The following is a 15,383-nucleotide window of genomic DNA, read 5'->3' as shown; positions in this document are numbered from 1 at the left end:
ATAATTTGGAGCAGGACCGTAGCCAGGCTATGGATGTAGATCGGTCGAACTGTAATTTAGAAGGGGCCGGTAGTATTCAGTGCCGTCTTTATAGATATAGTACTGCCCCCCCCCCCCCCCCCCGGCTATGGGCCTGATTTGGTGGTGGTGAAGACCAATAAACAATAAATTTGGCATAATCAATTGGATAGGGATGTAAAGTGAAATATTTTACATACACAAAACAATGAACTCAATTTTATTTCCATTATAATTTTCTTCACATATCATTACCAAAAACCAATTCAGTAATAAGACATTAAATTAAAATATTAAGTTTTTAAGAATCCCATCTGCTTTTTTTCTTTCGTTGGGAATTTTTGCCTGACCCTGGTGGAGCCATTGTTTGCTGGCTCCCTGGATTAGATTTGTCAGCAGGCAAACCAGACTTCCAAGAGGTATCAGCTGCTGCACAAAATTGACTTTTATATTGGGCCTGTGAATAAATTTTATTAATTATATATTATTTAACTGATGCGCTTAAATAAGTAATTTACTAACGCTGAAAGCCTGTTTCATCGCTTGCATGCGATCACTTTGAGGTCCTTTATTCTTGGCAATTGCCGAGATTATTGACTCCGATTGTTGCTGAGGTCTTGAACTTGCATAGTCAGACGTCATAAAACTATTGGTCGCTTGCTAATACATAGCAAATTTCAATTTAAATATGCAACTTTTTAAGAAAAAATAAGCAAATTACCTCGTTAGAATCAGCTCCCAAACCCGGTCTCTCTTTATAACCTAGACCTCTAAAGCTCATATTAACTTTTTTAGCTTTTCCTTGTTTATACCGAGACTTCCTGAACCAGGAACTCTGATTAAAAAATATTTAAGAGAGGGTAACAATTGATAACATGTTTTTGAAATCTGATATGTAACTGTTTACCTGCATAGCTAAATCTAAAAGTGTTTGTGGTACAGGTTGATTAGCTCCTTCTAAATTTCTCACCAAATGGCCAGCAAATTCTTTATCCTTTTCCGTTACTAAGGTGTATGCAACACCCTTTTCACCAGCTCTCCCAGTTCTGCCAATACGATGGGTATGGGTATTAATATCTCTGGCGATATCGTAATTTACAACTGTTTTTATATGAGGGATGTCCAAACCACGAGCTAAATAAAGAACAAAAGGAATTCCTTAGGATTTTATATGGCAAAGGTGATCAGATATAAAACTAACCAGCTACATCAGTAGCGACTAATATTGGAAATTCTTTTCGTTTGAATGAGGCAATAACTTTGGTACGTTCATTTTGATCAATATCGCCATGAATGAGCGCAACTGAATAAGTTTAAAACCTTTTTAAAACATTTAGATTTATTAAAATTATACTCAACCAGAAAAAATACCATCAAAATCTTTAGCTTTCAAATTATTGGATAGTTCTTCCGAATTGGTTTTCTTTGTCACAAAGATGAGCACACTGCCCACGGAGGTAAATTCCACTAATTTACTAAGTAGCCAATTCCATTTGTATGGGCCTGATTGGGTGACTAGAACAATTTGGGACACATCTTCGTTGGCTTCACCCAATTCCCCCTGTATGACTCTGATAGGGTCAGTCAAAGCCACTCGGGCCAGTTTCTCTACCTTTTTCTTGAAAGTGGCACTAAACATAAGAGCTAAAACAATAAACTACTTTATCGAAAATTCAATTGACCCCTTTTTTTTTAACTTTCATACTTTGCCTGTCAGGTCGCACATGGTCGCATATGGATTTGACCTGAGGACCATAACCAATGTCAAACATTCTATCAGCTTCATCTAAAACTAAGAAAGTAACTCTTTGAAGGTTGGTAGCTTTTGCTTTGATGTGGTCAATCATTCGACCCTGAAATCATCATTGGAAATCAGACAAAAAAAAAAATAATATTAAAACTGAAATTGAAAAGGGGTCCAATTTTAGTGGCATAGCCAGGGTTGGCTCATGCCCCTGAAACTTTTGGTTGTAGGTACAAATATCTTTACTCAATGCCTCCCCCCCCAACACAAGATCCTGGCTACACCACTGGCCTAATTAGAAATTGAAATGGAAACTAACCGGGGTGGCCACCACAATTTCTGCTCCTTCTTGAAGGGCTTTGGTTTGATCCCATTTACTTCCACCACCAAAGCAACAAACCACTCGGATGCCGTATACTTTGCCAAATTTTTTAGCTTCCAAATAAATCTAATTGAAATATAAGTACTTTATAATTTCAAATAAGTTTCTTTTCAGTGTGTTTGATTACTTGTTGGGCCAATTCTCTTGTTGGCGCCAAAATTAAACCAATAGGTCCTTCATCTGGCTTTAATTCCCTCTAAAAAGAATTTGAACGTGTTTATTTTTACATTAAGTTAAAGAAATGATTGATTATTTATACTTGATCCATGATATGAACCAGCATTGGCCAAAGAAAAGCTGCGGTTTTACCAGATCCAGTTTTAGCAATGCCTATCATATCCCTTCCTCTCAAAGCTATAGGAATTCCCTAGAGTAATGATAATTTAGAATTTTTCATTTCCCTTTTCACTGCATATAAAAAAATCTTTACTTGTGCTTGAATAGGCGTAGGTTGTGTGTATTCAGATTTTCTGATTGCTTTCATGAGTTTTTCATCGAAACCAAAATGTCCAAAACTAGTAACTGGTTTGAGTGGGTCAGCTCCTGTGACTCTAATACCCAATTTTTTTCTTAAATCTTGTACATCAGAGTCTGGTAAATCAACTATATCAGGATGCTCTTCGTAGAAATTCTTTTCAAATTCATCATATTTGATTTCTGAATGGTCTATAGGTGGCAAAGGGTCAATATACTGTAAAAACATGTGAATTTAGAATGTTTTGCAAAAATTTTTAGGGGGGTTTAGTTAGTATTTGCCTTAATTTTTGCTGGTGCAATTGGGTTTCCATCTTCGTCATATTCTATTTCAGCGTCACTGTCATCTTTATCTAAGCCAGCATTTGGATTTTCTTCTATATATCTGTAGTAAGATTCTTCATCGTCTTCATTTTCTATATCATCTCTTATTCCTCTAAACCGTTTTCAAAGGGGCATATAAGTAAAAATTTCCTCTTGTCATATTCGATTAGCTTACTTTGATTCTTTCATTTCCTTGAGTTCTCTGGCATTTTTTAGTTCTTTTTCTTGGGCTTCAGCTTTGTCCTTTTGAGCTTGCACCTATAGGAATACAGCCTTGTATTGTACCTCAATTTTAGTGATTTTTTTCATATTTATAAGGATTGCACTTCTAAGTCTGCCATGAAGGCATCTAATGGGTCATCTTCACTATCGTCCGAATCTGTGCCAGGTTTCATGTTTCCTCCAGATCTGGCTTGAAGAGTTGGACTACCCGGAGCAGGAATGTACTCGAGGTTAATTTCATCTTCATCTTCGTCAAAATATCTTACGGGTTGCAAATAACGTTGTAAATTCAAGTTATAGTATTTTATTTAAATACCATACTCTTCCTCTGTTTTTGGCCGCTTTCTGGGATACCCATAGGAAGCATCCATAGCATTTTGGGTAATTGCTTGAAGTCCAACATATCCTTGCCGATTTACTGGAAGTTTTGGTTGTGATTCAGCTAAAGCACTCTCTCCAAGTGGAGTTTCTTGTTTCTTGGTGGCTAAAGAGAAACCACCAAAGCCAAATCCTCTTGGTTTACCATCTCCGCCTTTATGGAACATTTTTTCTTAAGAATCAATAGAAAATAGTTTTTATAGAATTAGAATTATAAAAGAAAAATATGAGTTCATTGAAAACAGAAAGGGGCTTCTGTTTCATAGTTCTTACATGGGAAATAATTCTATGGCCTAAGTTATTTTGTAGTTTATTTGCATAATTATTTTGTTTACACTTTTTGATTGAAATATTAAATTTTATGTATTTTTGAATTTCTAAGCCTGCAAATTTTAAATTTATTGAAACACGAAAAATTATGTAAATTTCCGCAAGACCAACGCGACCGATTAGACCGACCAGCGAATGGTTAAAATCCATAGATATAGGAAACGTATATAAAGGTCTAGATAAAAAATTTCAAAGGGAGTGAATACGGAGGTGACGGTGACAGCTAGCAGAAACGCGTAATTTCTGCAGGCTATCCTTATAAGGCGCTATCTATCGGTAAGAAAGCTCGTGCTATCATCGCTAGAGCCATTGTCTCCTGCTTAAAAATTATACTAAAAGTCACCAACAGATGGTGTCTAAAGACTACGGCTAGTACTAAAATGCTAAGAGAGCTCGCGCTCTTGGTCACATGCCTTCCTCGGTAATAATACTTTATTGTCAGGATAGAGAAAGTGAAATACACTTATTGAGCTCCTGAGTACGCACTTATATTACGTCAAAGATAATTTAAACTCGTACCCTAGATTCGAAATCACTCTCTCGCGCGTTGCCGATAGCGTTTACCCACTTCCCGCCGGAACTCAGAAAAAATTCGCTCCATGGTTTGCGCCTTACCGCAACCACAGCCAACTTCGATCACGCACTGCCGCGTTATATAGCTCGGCAGCGCGTGATCGAAGTTGGTCGTGCCACAACCGATGGAGCCCGATTTTTCTGAGGTCACGTGCCGGAAAAGGGTAAACGCTTCGTAACAAAACCGTCAATGGGAAAGCTCTCAGTATTCGAATCTAGGGTACGAGTTTAAATTATCTTTGATTACGTACACCAAGCATTCAAACATAAAACAAAAAAATACAAAACAAGATTACCAACACAAGACAGATATAGATAAAAAATAAACATAGGGAGCGAGGGGTTGATGAGACGGGAAATAATACGGATAATAAGAAAACTAAGCGGAACAGTATAAAAAAAATTTGTACAGTGTCTGCTAGGTGTCAATTCCGTATTTTATGTTAGGCTTAGACGCCACGAAATTTATCTAGACCTTTATATACATTTCTTATAACTATGTTAAAATCCTTCTGCCGGACGGTGCACTTGCTGTGAGCATAGAGGTAGAAAAGAAATAGAGGCACTATTGTATCTGGCGAAGTTGACCGCGAGTGCCGACCCCCTTTTCGCCAATGTAGGAAGCCATGAGATGGACAGATTACGTGGCGCCATCGACGCGCGGTGAAATGAAATACATTATGCCTTTTTGAAAACCAACTGTCATTTGATGTAAACAAAGTAAGGATAGATGACGTTGCAAATTCTGCCTAGATTCGTTTGGTCGTTAAAGGGGCTCCAAAGTTCGGTGGGCAAAATGTGCGTAAAGTCAGTAAAGTACGAAATTTACGGTTGACTCTGCCCAAGGTTGGTAAAATACTGCGTATAATCTAGAACCATTAACCCCTGGACGCGGTACTCAATGTTATAACGCCGTTTTAGTTTTTTCCACGTGGCAACACCATCAAGCGGAGTAAAACGGGGAAATTGGTTCTCAGTTGCTCGTTTTCCCCACCCCCCTTTTCTTGGCTGCGAGCGTTTCGTGCTCCTCGCAAATCGTTGACGAGCTCTCTCTTCGTCAAGTTCATCGCTTTCGACGGGATCGAGTTTTCACGCGGTACCTGAGCCTGCTTCCGGAAATTAGGGTATTTTTCACTAGGTCTTCGAATGCAAATTTTACTACATCTAACACAAGTATATAAATAAAATATTGCTATTAATTTAATAAGTAAAAATAAATATTATGTATACATACCTTCAACACTTTCCCAAAACCCTTTAGATGGAATTTCAATACTGTACGCTATTATCGGTAAGCCTTGGCGCAACGCGCAACTAACGGACGGAGAAAGAACGCAAAATATTCTGCCGAATGCCGAAGAGCTTAGCGGTAAAACGCCGCACGATAGGAGAGTGAAGTGAATACGTTTCGTCAGTTCACGTTTTTACCAAAGAGAATCCGCTTATTGCCAGTGGCGGCGTTGGACCCAGCCGCGTCGCCTATCTAGTACCGGGTCCAGGGGTTAATGGTTCTAGGTATAATAAGGGGTACGTTCAGTAACAGTCAACGGAAAAAAACCCGATGGATTTATATTTTCCACCGATGAGCTTTTTCGTCATAATGACGTTAGAAGTTGCTGAACGCTTTTATTCAGTCATCGGTGTTTTTTAAAATGCCGTAGCTTTTATAGTAGTTGTACGTCAGAAATGACGTCAGTCATCGGAAAAACCGACTCTTCCAGCCGATGACTTCGGTGAGTAACCGATCAGCTAGGCTAGGCTAATACCCAAGGCACCACCTTAGGCCTAAGTCGTCAAGCGACTTTTGAAGCCATTAATTCAGGTGGCCGGGTTACAATGCGTAGGAGGGTGGTGGCAAGCCCTGCATGCCACGCGTTCGAGCCAACAGCTCCCTACACTAACTATTACCGTTAACCTCAACAAGTTTTTATGGAAGGGGAAACCGAAGATCTCGTGACGTCAAAACCGGAAACGCGAAAAAGCGTACAGTAGGAAACCGATGTCAGCGATTAGTAATCGGTGAGTCCGATGAGCGCTGCTGAACGTACCCAAGGTTAGCTCTTTCGACGGGGTCTGTAGAGAAGCGCTTCAGCGGGTACGTTGGGGGGCTTGGAAACTACCGGCCCACCTTCAGTGACGTCGCTGGTTGACAAGAAACCAGAAACAAGCCGCGGGGAGGGTAGTAGAGCGCGAAGAGAGGAGAGACTAGAGAAATCAGTCGAATTCCTAATAAAATAAACCAGAAAAAATGCGGTATAGAAAATAAATACGTGCGGTCGTTTTCCCTTCAATTTTACACTTGTTTTTGGCACTTTATATAAATTTCTGTAAGAATTATATTCTCTAAATTATTAAAACTTCCAGTATTAGCTGACATTAAACCCAGAACTCTTATAAGCTTATAGCATAGGGCCTAGGCCTAATATTATTACAAATTAATAGTGAAATTGTAAAAGTTATAGTTTTAAGGTAAAGTTGGAAAGGAAATTAAGATTTAAATTTTTATCAATAACCTAACTAATGAACGTATGCCATTATTTTCAAAATATCCAAGAGAGATTGTTTTTTGTTATTTAAAAATGAGAACTAGAATTAAATATTTAAATTCAAAAAGTATTACTGAGGCCCAAGACAGGAAAAAAGATAAGAAAACTAAATAATAAGTAGTTAAGTTTAAATAATAAGCTGCCTTTTTGTTCAGTTGACAGATTTAAACGGAACAATATAATAATTTTTTAATGAATTTCAAAAAGTGCCTTTTCAATATTAAAATGTTCCTATTTTTTATTTTAATAAAAGTTTTATTACAAAATATAGTTCTTTCTTCTGACCACGTCCGACTACAATAATTGAAAAACCCAAAAATAATTCCAACGTATTTTTATTCTTTCACATTCTCCCAAGATAATGCAATTTCACCACATTTTTGCACAGTTTTTTTTTACCCATGACAGACAAACTACACGGTACTTATAAGACACCCTACTCTCCGTGTCTACGGGAAAACCGTCAACCAGCTACGTCACTCGCGCGGTAGAAAGAGAGCTACCGAGTTTTCTCAAAAGGAACGCTGGGCAAAAACGCGAATGCGCTCCCTTTGGACTCTGCCCGCCTCTGCCAAGCGAGTGAGGGGTTGGGGGGAATGAAAAGCATGATCAATTTTCTTTTTTTGTCACCGAACTTTGGAGCCCCTTTAATACAAATTGCGGGAGAGTATAGCAACCAAAAATGCACGCATATATTTCTGTTGAGTTCGATAACTTGACGAAAACTCCGTAGATAGGAACTGGTCGATTAGGTACTGTGGTGGGTGTCTGTTTTGACGTAGGTTGTACCTAGGTTCAGGAGCGTCGCCAATCCTCTGTTCCTAACGATGTCGGTCAGGAGACGCCAAAACGTATTTGCCATTTCGTCTACGTGTGTGTCGGGAAATGTCGTTGTCAACCCCAGCTGGAGGTTCATGTAGAACCTTTCCGTCGAAATGCTTGAAGAAGCTTTGGTTCCTTGTGATGGTTCGAGTCATATTTTCTGCTCTTATCAGTGAGTCGTTTATTTTATTAATAACAAGTACACTCTGTTTCAAACGACGGAACTAGTTTTCCACTGGTCTTTGCTTTTACAAGCACTCTGTCGCCCTCAGGAAAAGTATGAAGGTCGTGGCGGTAACGTTTATCGGCATGATATTTCATCCGATCTCTGTGAAGCGGGGTGGAGAGTCCAGTCCAGTAGCGGCGCTAAGGGTGGGCTGAAGTGGGCTATGGTGGTTGAACGGACCATTTCTACGATAAGAAACCGTGAGTAGTCATCTACGAGTACGAGGAGATACTCTCCAGAAAGTAGAGGATCCGCAAAGTCTTCGGAGACGTATTGCCATGGCTATTGCGGCAAGGATGAAGGAGCTATAGGTGTTTTGTAACGGCATTTCCCGGTGTGTAGCGCGGGTGTCGGAGATCAGGTCTCTACCAAGGGACAGTCGACTTAAGCGAACCCCTAAGGTACCCTGCTACAATAAAAAAACCAAAAGGAGATAATAATAAATGAATACACCCGGGACTACTCGCGTAACGTTATATGATGGAGTTAGCGAGGGTCCTCAGTAATGAATTGGTGTCTATGAGAAATTTGTAATGAAACGTATTAAGCCAGTTTTTTTTTTATAGTTACAAAGTGGTGTCGGCCCGAGGCCTTAGACACCAAACACACAATAAGTTACAGGTACACATACTATTGACCACCGACCCCGGGCAGGAGAAGGCAAAGTGGGCCAGATCACCCTCTTCCCGGCACACTGGGCAAAAAGGAGAGGGACGCAATCCGAACCGATGCAACACCGCTGGAACAGGAAAGCGATCAACCCGAGCCAGAGAAAGGAGGCGTTCCTGGAACCTAGACAAGTGACAATCCCAAACCGGGGGGCGGGCCGGAAAATCTTGCACGGAAAAGAGAAAGCGGCCCGTCTGTGAGTCTGCCCAATCACGCTGCCACAAACGGAGCAACGCCGAGAAGCATCGGAGACGGATAGTCAAAGTGTCTGGGAGCGGAATATACAGAGGAGCCGCCGTGTCATTAGAAGCAGCGTCTATGGGTGCGTCCACAATAAACGAAAACGGGCATTGGGATAAGGCAATAGCTTCCCCAGCATATTCTGGACCAAGGGATCCACAGAAGAGCCGTCCGCAAAGATAGATAAAGCTGAGAGGGAGTCCGAGCATATAATCGCAGTATATATTTCATGAGCAACAAGCCATGACACCGCCATGTACAAGGCGCACAGCTCGGCTCGAGAGATAGCCAAGTGGGAGGGGCATCGATAACGACGGCTAACACCCAAACTCGGAATAACAAATGCGAATCCTCCAAAATCGGAGGACGGGACGAGGGAGCCATCAGTATATACATGACACCACCAAGAATCCATTTAGGTACCATAAGAATATGGGAGAACCGCGATTCAATACCCGTCCTCGCAAACTTTGTAGCGAAAGTTCGTCGGCTTCGATATTTCGAGTAACTCACTCCTGCCATCTATGATAAACCCGCGCTACTACACGACCTTGACATATTATTTTTTGAGTAATTGAAAATGGAGCTGACCAAAAAAAGAACTACGCGTAGAAATGTTAAAAATAATACGAAATCAAAAGCCATTATTGAAGCAAATACTATTTATTAGAGAAAAACTACCTTCGGAATTATTATTTAATAACAAACTAGAATTAAGATCTTTCAACCCATTGTCGTTAATAAAATTATTTACACTAATTTCCGCCAAGGAAGAGAATAAATCCGATTTAAACCCATTTCTTGACACCACTCTAAGGGAAGAGAATCGAGATGACAGTAAAAGGCTTAAGCCAAAGAGTGGGAGGTATAATCTGCTTTTGGTTCTGGCAACCAACGTATATCGAGGACGAATGGAGACTGTGTACCCGGAGGCCAGGAGGAGCATAAAGACTGCGGGACAACGCTGTGGAACAGGTCCTCCAGGTCCCACCTTTGCGCCAGGAGTGTGACAGTACCCCAAATATGCATGTACGGCAATGCTTGTTCACGAAACCAACTCTGAGTCAAATGGGAAGGTGGGGCCCGAAGACAATACAAGGCGTATTGCAAACACTGTGAATCCCGCCGAAGAGAAAGCGGAGGGATGTGCGATAAAATAAAACTAAAACTATCGCGGATTTCCGGATTATGCCAGTTTTTAAAGCAAACATTTGGAGGACGAGCCCATTTTCAATTGAGAATACGTAATGGTGTAATGGTGTGTCAGTTGACAGTTACGTAGAAACCCACATAGAGTTATCTGAGTTATGATAAAGATGAGCTTATATGAAAAACTAATAGTAAATTAGGAAGTTTAATTACTAAATTTCAACATGCGCTAAATGTTGGTAAATTAAGTTATAGAATCGTTTAAAACAATGAAAACCTCGGTTCCGGTTCCGGTTTCGGTTATCATTTTTTTACAAATATCGGTTCTTGTTCCGGATACGGTTATCAAATTTTTATATTATCGGTTCCGGTTCTTCTCGGTTCCGGTTATCCTTTGCATCCCTAAAAGATAGTAAAAGGCGGCTTCAAAGTTAGTCCAAGATATTGTGTTATTATTCACTCATCAATAAACTCAACATGGTGTCAAAAGTAAAGTTTCCCTAATATCTTTTCTCCTTTATCTCCCGAATCAAAATTTTCGGTTCTCAACGATCAATATAATAAAGTTTATTAAACAGGAAAAGAAAGTTTACACTTATTGCGCCCTGCTTTAGTTAGGGAATGGAGATAATATAAAATACCATTAATTACACAAAAATAAGAATGAAATAACAGCAATGACAAAGGAATGGCGATGGATATGGCAAAAGGTACAGTTAGGAAAAGTAAAATATAAATAATGTTTTTTTTTCCGTTTTATACAACTATATACAAGAAAGATATTTACCACCCGTAAACTTGTCAAGCCGACTCTTAAAGGCAGAACTAGACGATTTAATCTTAATTAGCGAAGGGAGGGCATTCCATGAGTTTACTACTCGCTGTGTGAAGAAAACACGGCGCGAGGTACAAGCATTACGCTCCTTACATATTGTAGGAGCTTTCCTACCCGTCCAGCGAATGGTCAAGAAGGAGGTAGCCGGGGCGTCATACAACTCATAAATTAGTTTGAAGGCCTCAACCAATTCATTTCTCAGACGCCTATTCGAAAGGGACAAAAGACCAAGGCGCGCAAGACGTTCAGGGTAAGACATAGAACGAAGGCCAGAGACCATCTTGGTGGCCTTGCGTTGCACTCTCTCAAGCCTCTCAATATTCTTTACCAGATGACGGGACCAAATACTCGAGCAATAATCGAGATGTGGGCGGACATAAGATTGATATAATACCTTAAAGAACTTGATAGAGAAATAGGAAACGAACGTTTTAAAACATACAGGGCACGTAAGCCACGGGCAGAAGCCACCCGACTGTGAGTGGTGCCCAACATTTTTCCATCCAACATGACGCCAAGGTCACGAACAATTTCGCTGGCCTTGATGACCCGACCACCCAACCGGTACTGGAAAAGGGGATTGCTAGGACCACAATGGAGGACCGTAGATTTATCAGGGTTAAAACTCATCCCATTTGTTGAGGCCCAGGTGTCTAAAGCGTTTAAGTCACTTTGCAACAATAGACAATCGTGGGATACTTTGATTTCGCGCCCAAGTTTGGAGTCATCAGCAAACACTACAGATATTGACCGTACATTATAACAGAAATAATCTACATGTATTTCCTGCTTATCCTGTCCCTTAATCCTTAGAGCCGCGCGATTGGCCATATAAAGAAAATAATATGAATAATCAGCTAGGCTAATATACCGAAGGTACCACCTTAGGCCCAGCTTGCGACTTTTATTGCCTTAATTCTGGTATCCGGTTTATACTGCATAGGAGGGTGGTGACAACAAAATGTTGTTTCTTAATTTTGCTCCAATAAAACTTACAATTGTTAGTTATTATTTTTCAAAACTTATATCAGAAGTTTAAAGGGCAACACAACTTGACGCGCAGACGTGTCGTGGAAGTTGTGTGAGAAGATAAATGAAAGCACCACGCCCATGCTTTTAATTACTTCCACCAGAAGTTATAAAATATATCTTACGGGAGAAGAAGCCCCAAGGCAAATTCCATTAGGCACGAATTTACCGCCAAAATATGGATGTGTACACCACATCACGGCTCAAAAAAAAACGCGTTAATTAATTCGTCAAACGATTAAAAATTTTAATTAACCTTACACTCCGTAGGATGTGTGCTTATTTATAACTCATACTTGCTCGACATAATAGTTTAAAAAATTAGCTTTATGGTGTATTTCGCCCCGCACTTTTCTATCTCCCGAAACGTCTGTGAAGGTACATGTTTCAAAAGAATAACATTAGCAGTAAAAGAAGATGAACACATATTTCGTAAGAGATATATTATACACTTCAGCTTCCACCCATCAAGTTATATTGCCATTTAAATTTATAGTAACTTACGGGATAATTTCCTAAATCATTTGACATAAATCTTTTGATTAACTAGTTCACATCATATTTCAAAACTACCGCCCAAAAATGGTGCTTTATGTTGTACCCCCAAAATGTAATTCCTCTTGGAAACCACTACATTGATTAGGAGTTTTACCTCTGCCGTAGAATTGTCAGCAGTTGGGGTTATGAGTAGAGTCAGATAACCATAACTCCAACTCCACAATTTCAGTGCCATATGTAGTTGGAGAAATGAGCAGTGGGAGAAATGAGCAGTGGGAGAAATGAACAGTTGGAGAAATGAACAGTTGGAGAAATGAACAGTTGGAGAAATGAACAGTTGGAGAAATGAACAGTTGGAGAAATGAACAGTTGGAGAAATGAGCGGTTGGACAAATGAGAAGTTGGAGAAATGAACCCCACCCTTATTGTTTAATACTTGAAACACATGAAAATAAATAAATAAATAAAATAAAAGGTGAAAAGAAGATTCACTGTAACTTCAGGGTAACATTTTTACCTCTCAGAGGGGACTTTGTACCCTAGGAGGGGTTATACAACCACCGTGTCTGTCTGTCTGTCAGGCCTACGAACGCGTACGCATTTTCGGGGCAAAGGGTAATCACTGCGTACCCAGTTTCTTAGAATCAGGGAAAAGGTTTTTCCAAAATCGCCCTCTTTTTGTCATTGGGTGTAGTATTATTTTTTAATCGGCCGGGATTCGAACCCGAGTCCTCTTGCGCGACAGGTGAGCGTTCTACCGCAGAACCACGGATACAGTTACGCTTGCCAACTTGTTTATTAAATAATATTAAGTTAAATATATTATAAGCGAAATAAATTATAATTTTAGGTTTCAACAAGTTTTAAGCTTTTTCGTCTTTTTAAACCTAGAATAATATTGTATATTTAGTAAGGGCCGGTTTGTGATTTTATCTGACTGAAATTTTTTTCCATAATAAAGGTACAAACCTGATCAGAAATCATCCTCCTTGAAATGCAGGCTGCAGACCATCTATCTTTTACCTATTTAGTTCCAAAGATGTACCTAAGCATCTTTTATCTTCAATTATATTAGTTTTTAGATTATTACTCTTAAAACTAATTAGATTTACAGAAAATACTACCTAAGAACGGTTATAAACTCGTGAATTTGCTATATATATATACTATTAATAAAGATTTGTTATTATTAAAGATTTATAAATTTTAAGAGGGACATTATTTACGCGTCAAAACGCTCTAAACACCTCTACAGCCTTCAAAACTATGTATTCTAATATGGCGCCTTCGCGTAAAAAAACGCGTCTCTTTTTCTTCATTTAATATTTATAAGGTAATATTTTTTTTAATTGTTAATTATACATAAATATTGCGAAAAGATAGTTTAACTTAGTATACCATGTTTTTTCTAAATAGGAAAGTGGAAAACCGAGGAAAAAACATTTTTCCGCGATTTCGCTTGTATTCCCCGCCTTTGGTGATAGTAGGTTTTTGGTCGTATGTAGCGCCCCTATCGGAATTATTCATACACGCAAATTAACATTAGATCCGAGGCGATTTACGGGGCCGCTAAAGCGCCGTGCCTTAGCGGAGTAAGGAGTTGCTCAAAGACTATATAAATCTTCGCTTACATAGACTGGCCCAAAGACTATGTAAATTCCTACTGTAGCGATAGCTTACATAGTCTTTGGACTGGCCTGTGCTACGGAGCATAGGTTGATCTTTTTTTATGTCGTCAGCGGCGAATTGAACTTTTACAATAAAAAATACTGGCTCCATCTCGTGACGAAATTTCCAGTTCTCGCCTCCTTGCCGCTTAGATCATTGGCCGGAAAGCCATGGGTACGTTCAGTAACAGTGGTTTTTACGCCTTGTTTTTGAAGCGCGACAGGAAAGTGTCCCCCTAATAACTGTCCGACCCTCACGTCGTTCGGTGCTCCGTAAGGAACCATGGTGGACGTCAGATACTGACTCTGTACCCACCATTTCTCCCCACCGCTCCACTAATATATGACCCATCAAAATAATATTACCTAGATCACGCGCGAATCACCTGTAGTTTGAATTTTGGTAAGATGGGTCATCGCCTGATTTAAATTAAATTTTAAATTGAATGTAGGAAAGTAACATGATCAATCACAGTTATTTCTGTACCACAGCAACAGTACGATTCAACATAAAACATTAAAATTCTGAAGTCGTTTGCTATTTCGAGCCCCCTCTACAATTAGTTGACAAGTATTAAAGCAGATGGCGCTGTTTTTCCAAACCAGGAAGGATTACCGGCTAGTAGTTTGCCCATGGGCTAAATGTTCTAGCGCGCGTCACTCAACTTTCGGACCATTTGAGACGTAAATGTTTTAAAAATGTACTATGACGCGCGCTAGTGGAAACTTAGCTTAAATCCTTATTTATTTAAAGCAAGTCTCGGCTCTATAAAAAAAGTGAAAAAAGACGTTCTTGGCATGTGTTGCTACCTAGTATTAAAAATCGAAACTAATTAAAAGCTATACTATCGCCATCTGGATTTGAGACTCTGTACCAACATTATAAACAAAACAAGCTGATTAAACGGTTTTTGTTGAAATTTATCGTGCTGCCATGTCAATTTATGGAAGGTAAAGAAATTAACACAAGTTGAAAACAGTTTGTCTTGCAAATGAAATTGTACGATAAAAATAAGATTTATAATAAGGCTCAACAATTTATCATAGTTTATTTCCTGTATTATTGATACAAAAACAGATTTATTATAATCATGTAAATAATAAAATGGCGATAAAGGAAAGTGTATAACGTTGAATGTATTCTTTTGTATTGCCACGTGTTGAAACCATAAAATTATTTACGCTGAACATCATAGAATAAATTTATTTACGAAAAATATGCACAAATTTGTATATACTGTATACAAAATATTATAA

The 15,383-nt window shown here is 39.2% G+C and overlaps 1 protein-coding gene across 1 annotated transcript; it reads right to left on the bottom strand.

Annotated features, from left to right (window-relative positions):
* Positions 1-221: 221 nt before the first annotated feature.
* On the bottom strand, positions 222-4,011 carry LOC149932506 (ATP-dependent RNA helicase DDX42). The gene is made up of 16 exons (XM_090155764.1): positions 3,816-4,011; positions 3,486-3,714; positions 3,269-3,425; positions 3,118-3,200; positions 2,901-3,054; positions 2,575-2,835; positions 2,404-2,511; positions 2,272-2,340; positions 2,082-2,210; positions 1,724-1,871; positions 1,390-1,662; positions 1,220-1,321; positions 926-1,152; positions 740-853; positions 541-678; positions 222-475 (listed from the first exon to the last, which is right to left on the bottom strand). The coding sequence occupies exons 2-16, from the start codon at positions 3,707-3,709 to the stop codon at positions 320-322; spliced, it is 2,343 nt and encodes a 780-aa protein (XP_090011890.1). The 5' UTR covers positions 3,710-3,714; positions 3,816-4,011; the 3' UTR covers positions 222-319.
* Between the last annotated feature and the right edge of the window lie 11,372 nt (positions 4,012-15,383).

Source organism: Leiobunum rupestre, chromosome 8 (genome assembly GCF_980474605.1).
Source record: "Leiobunum rupestre chromosome 8, qqLeiRupe1.1.hap1, whole genome shotgun sequence".
Classification (NCBI taxonomy): Eukaryota; Metazoa; Arthropoda; class Arachnida; order Opiliones; family Sclerosomatidae; genus Leiobunum; species Leiobunum rupestre.
Note: the sequence above shows the minus strand (reverse complement) of the source record. Positions and strands in the feature narration are given on the sequence as shown.

Bases quoted from the DNA above. Each gene is read 5' to 3' on its own strand.
- LOC149932506 (XM_090155764.1), bottom strand. From the start codon at position 3,709: ATGTTCCATAAAGGCGGAGATGGTAAACCAAGAGGATTTGGCTTTGGT. The intron at 3,055-3,117 runs GTAAGCTAATCG...AAAACGGTTTAG, and splicing joins AAGGAAATGAAAGAATCAAA to AGGAATAAGAGATGATATAG. The intron at 679-739 runs GTAATTTGCTTA...GCTATGTATTAG, and splicing joins TGGGAGCTGATTCTAACGAG to CAAGCGACCAATAGTTTTAT.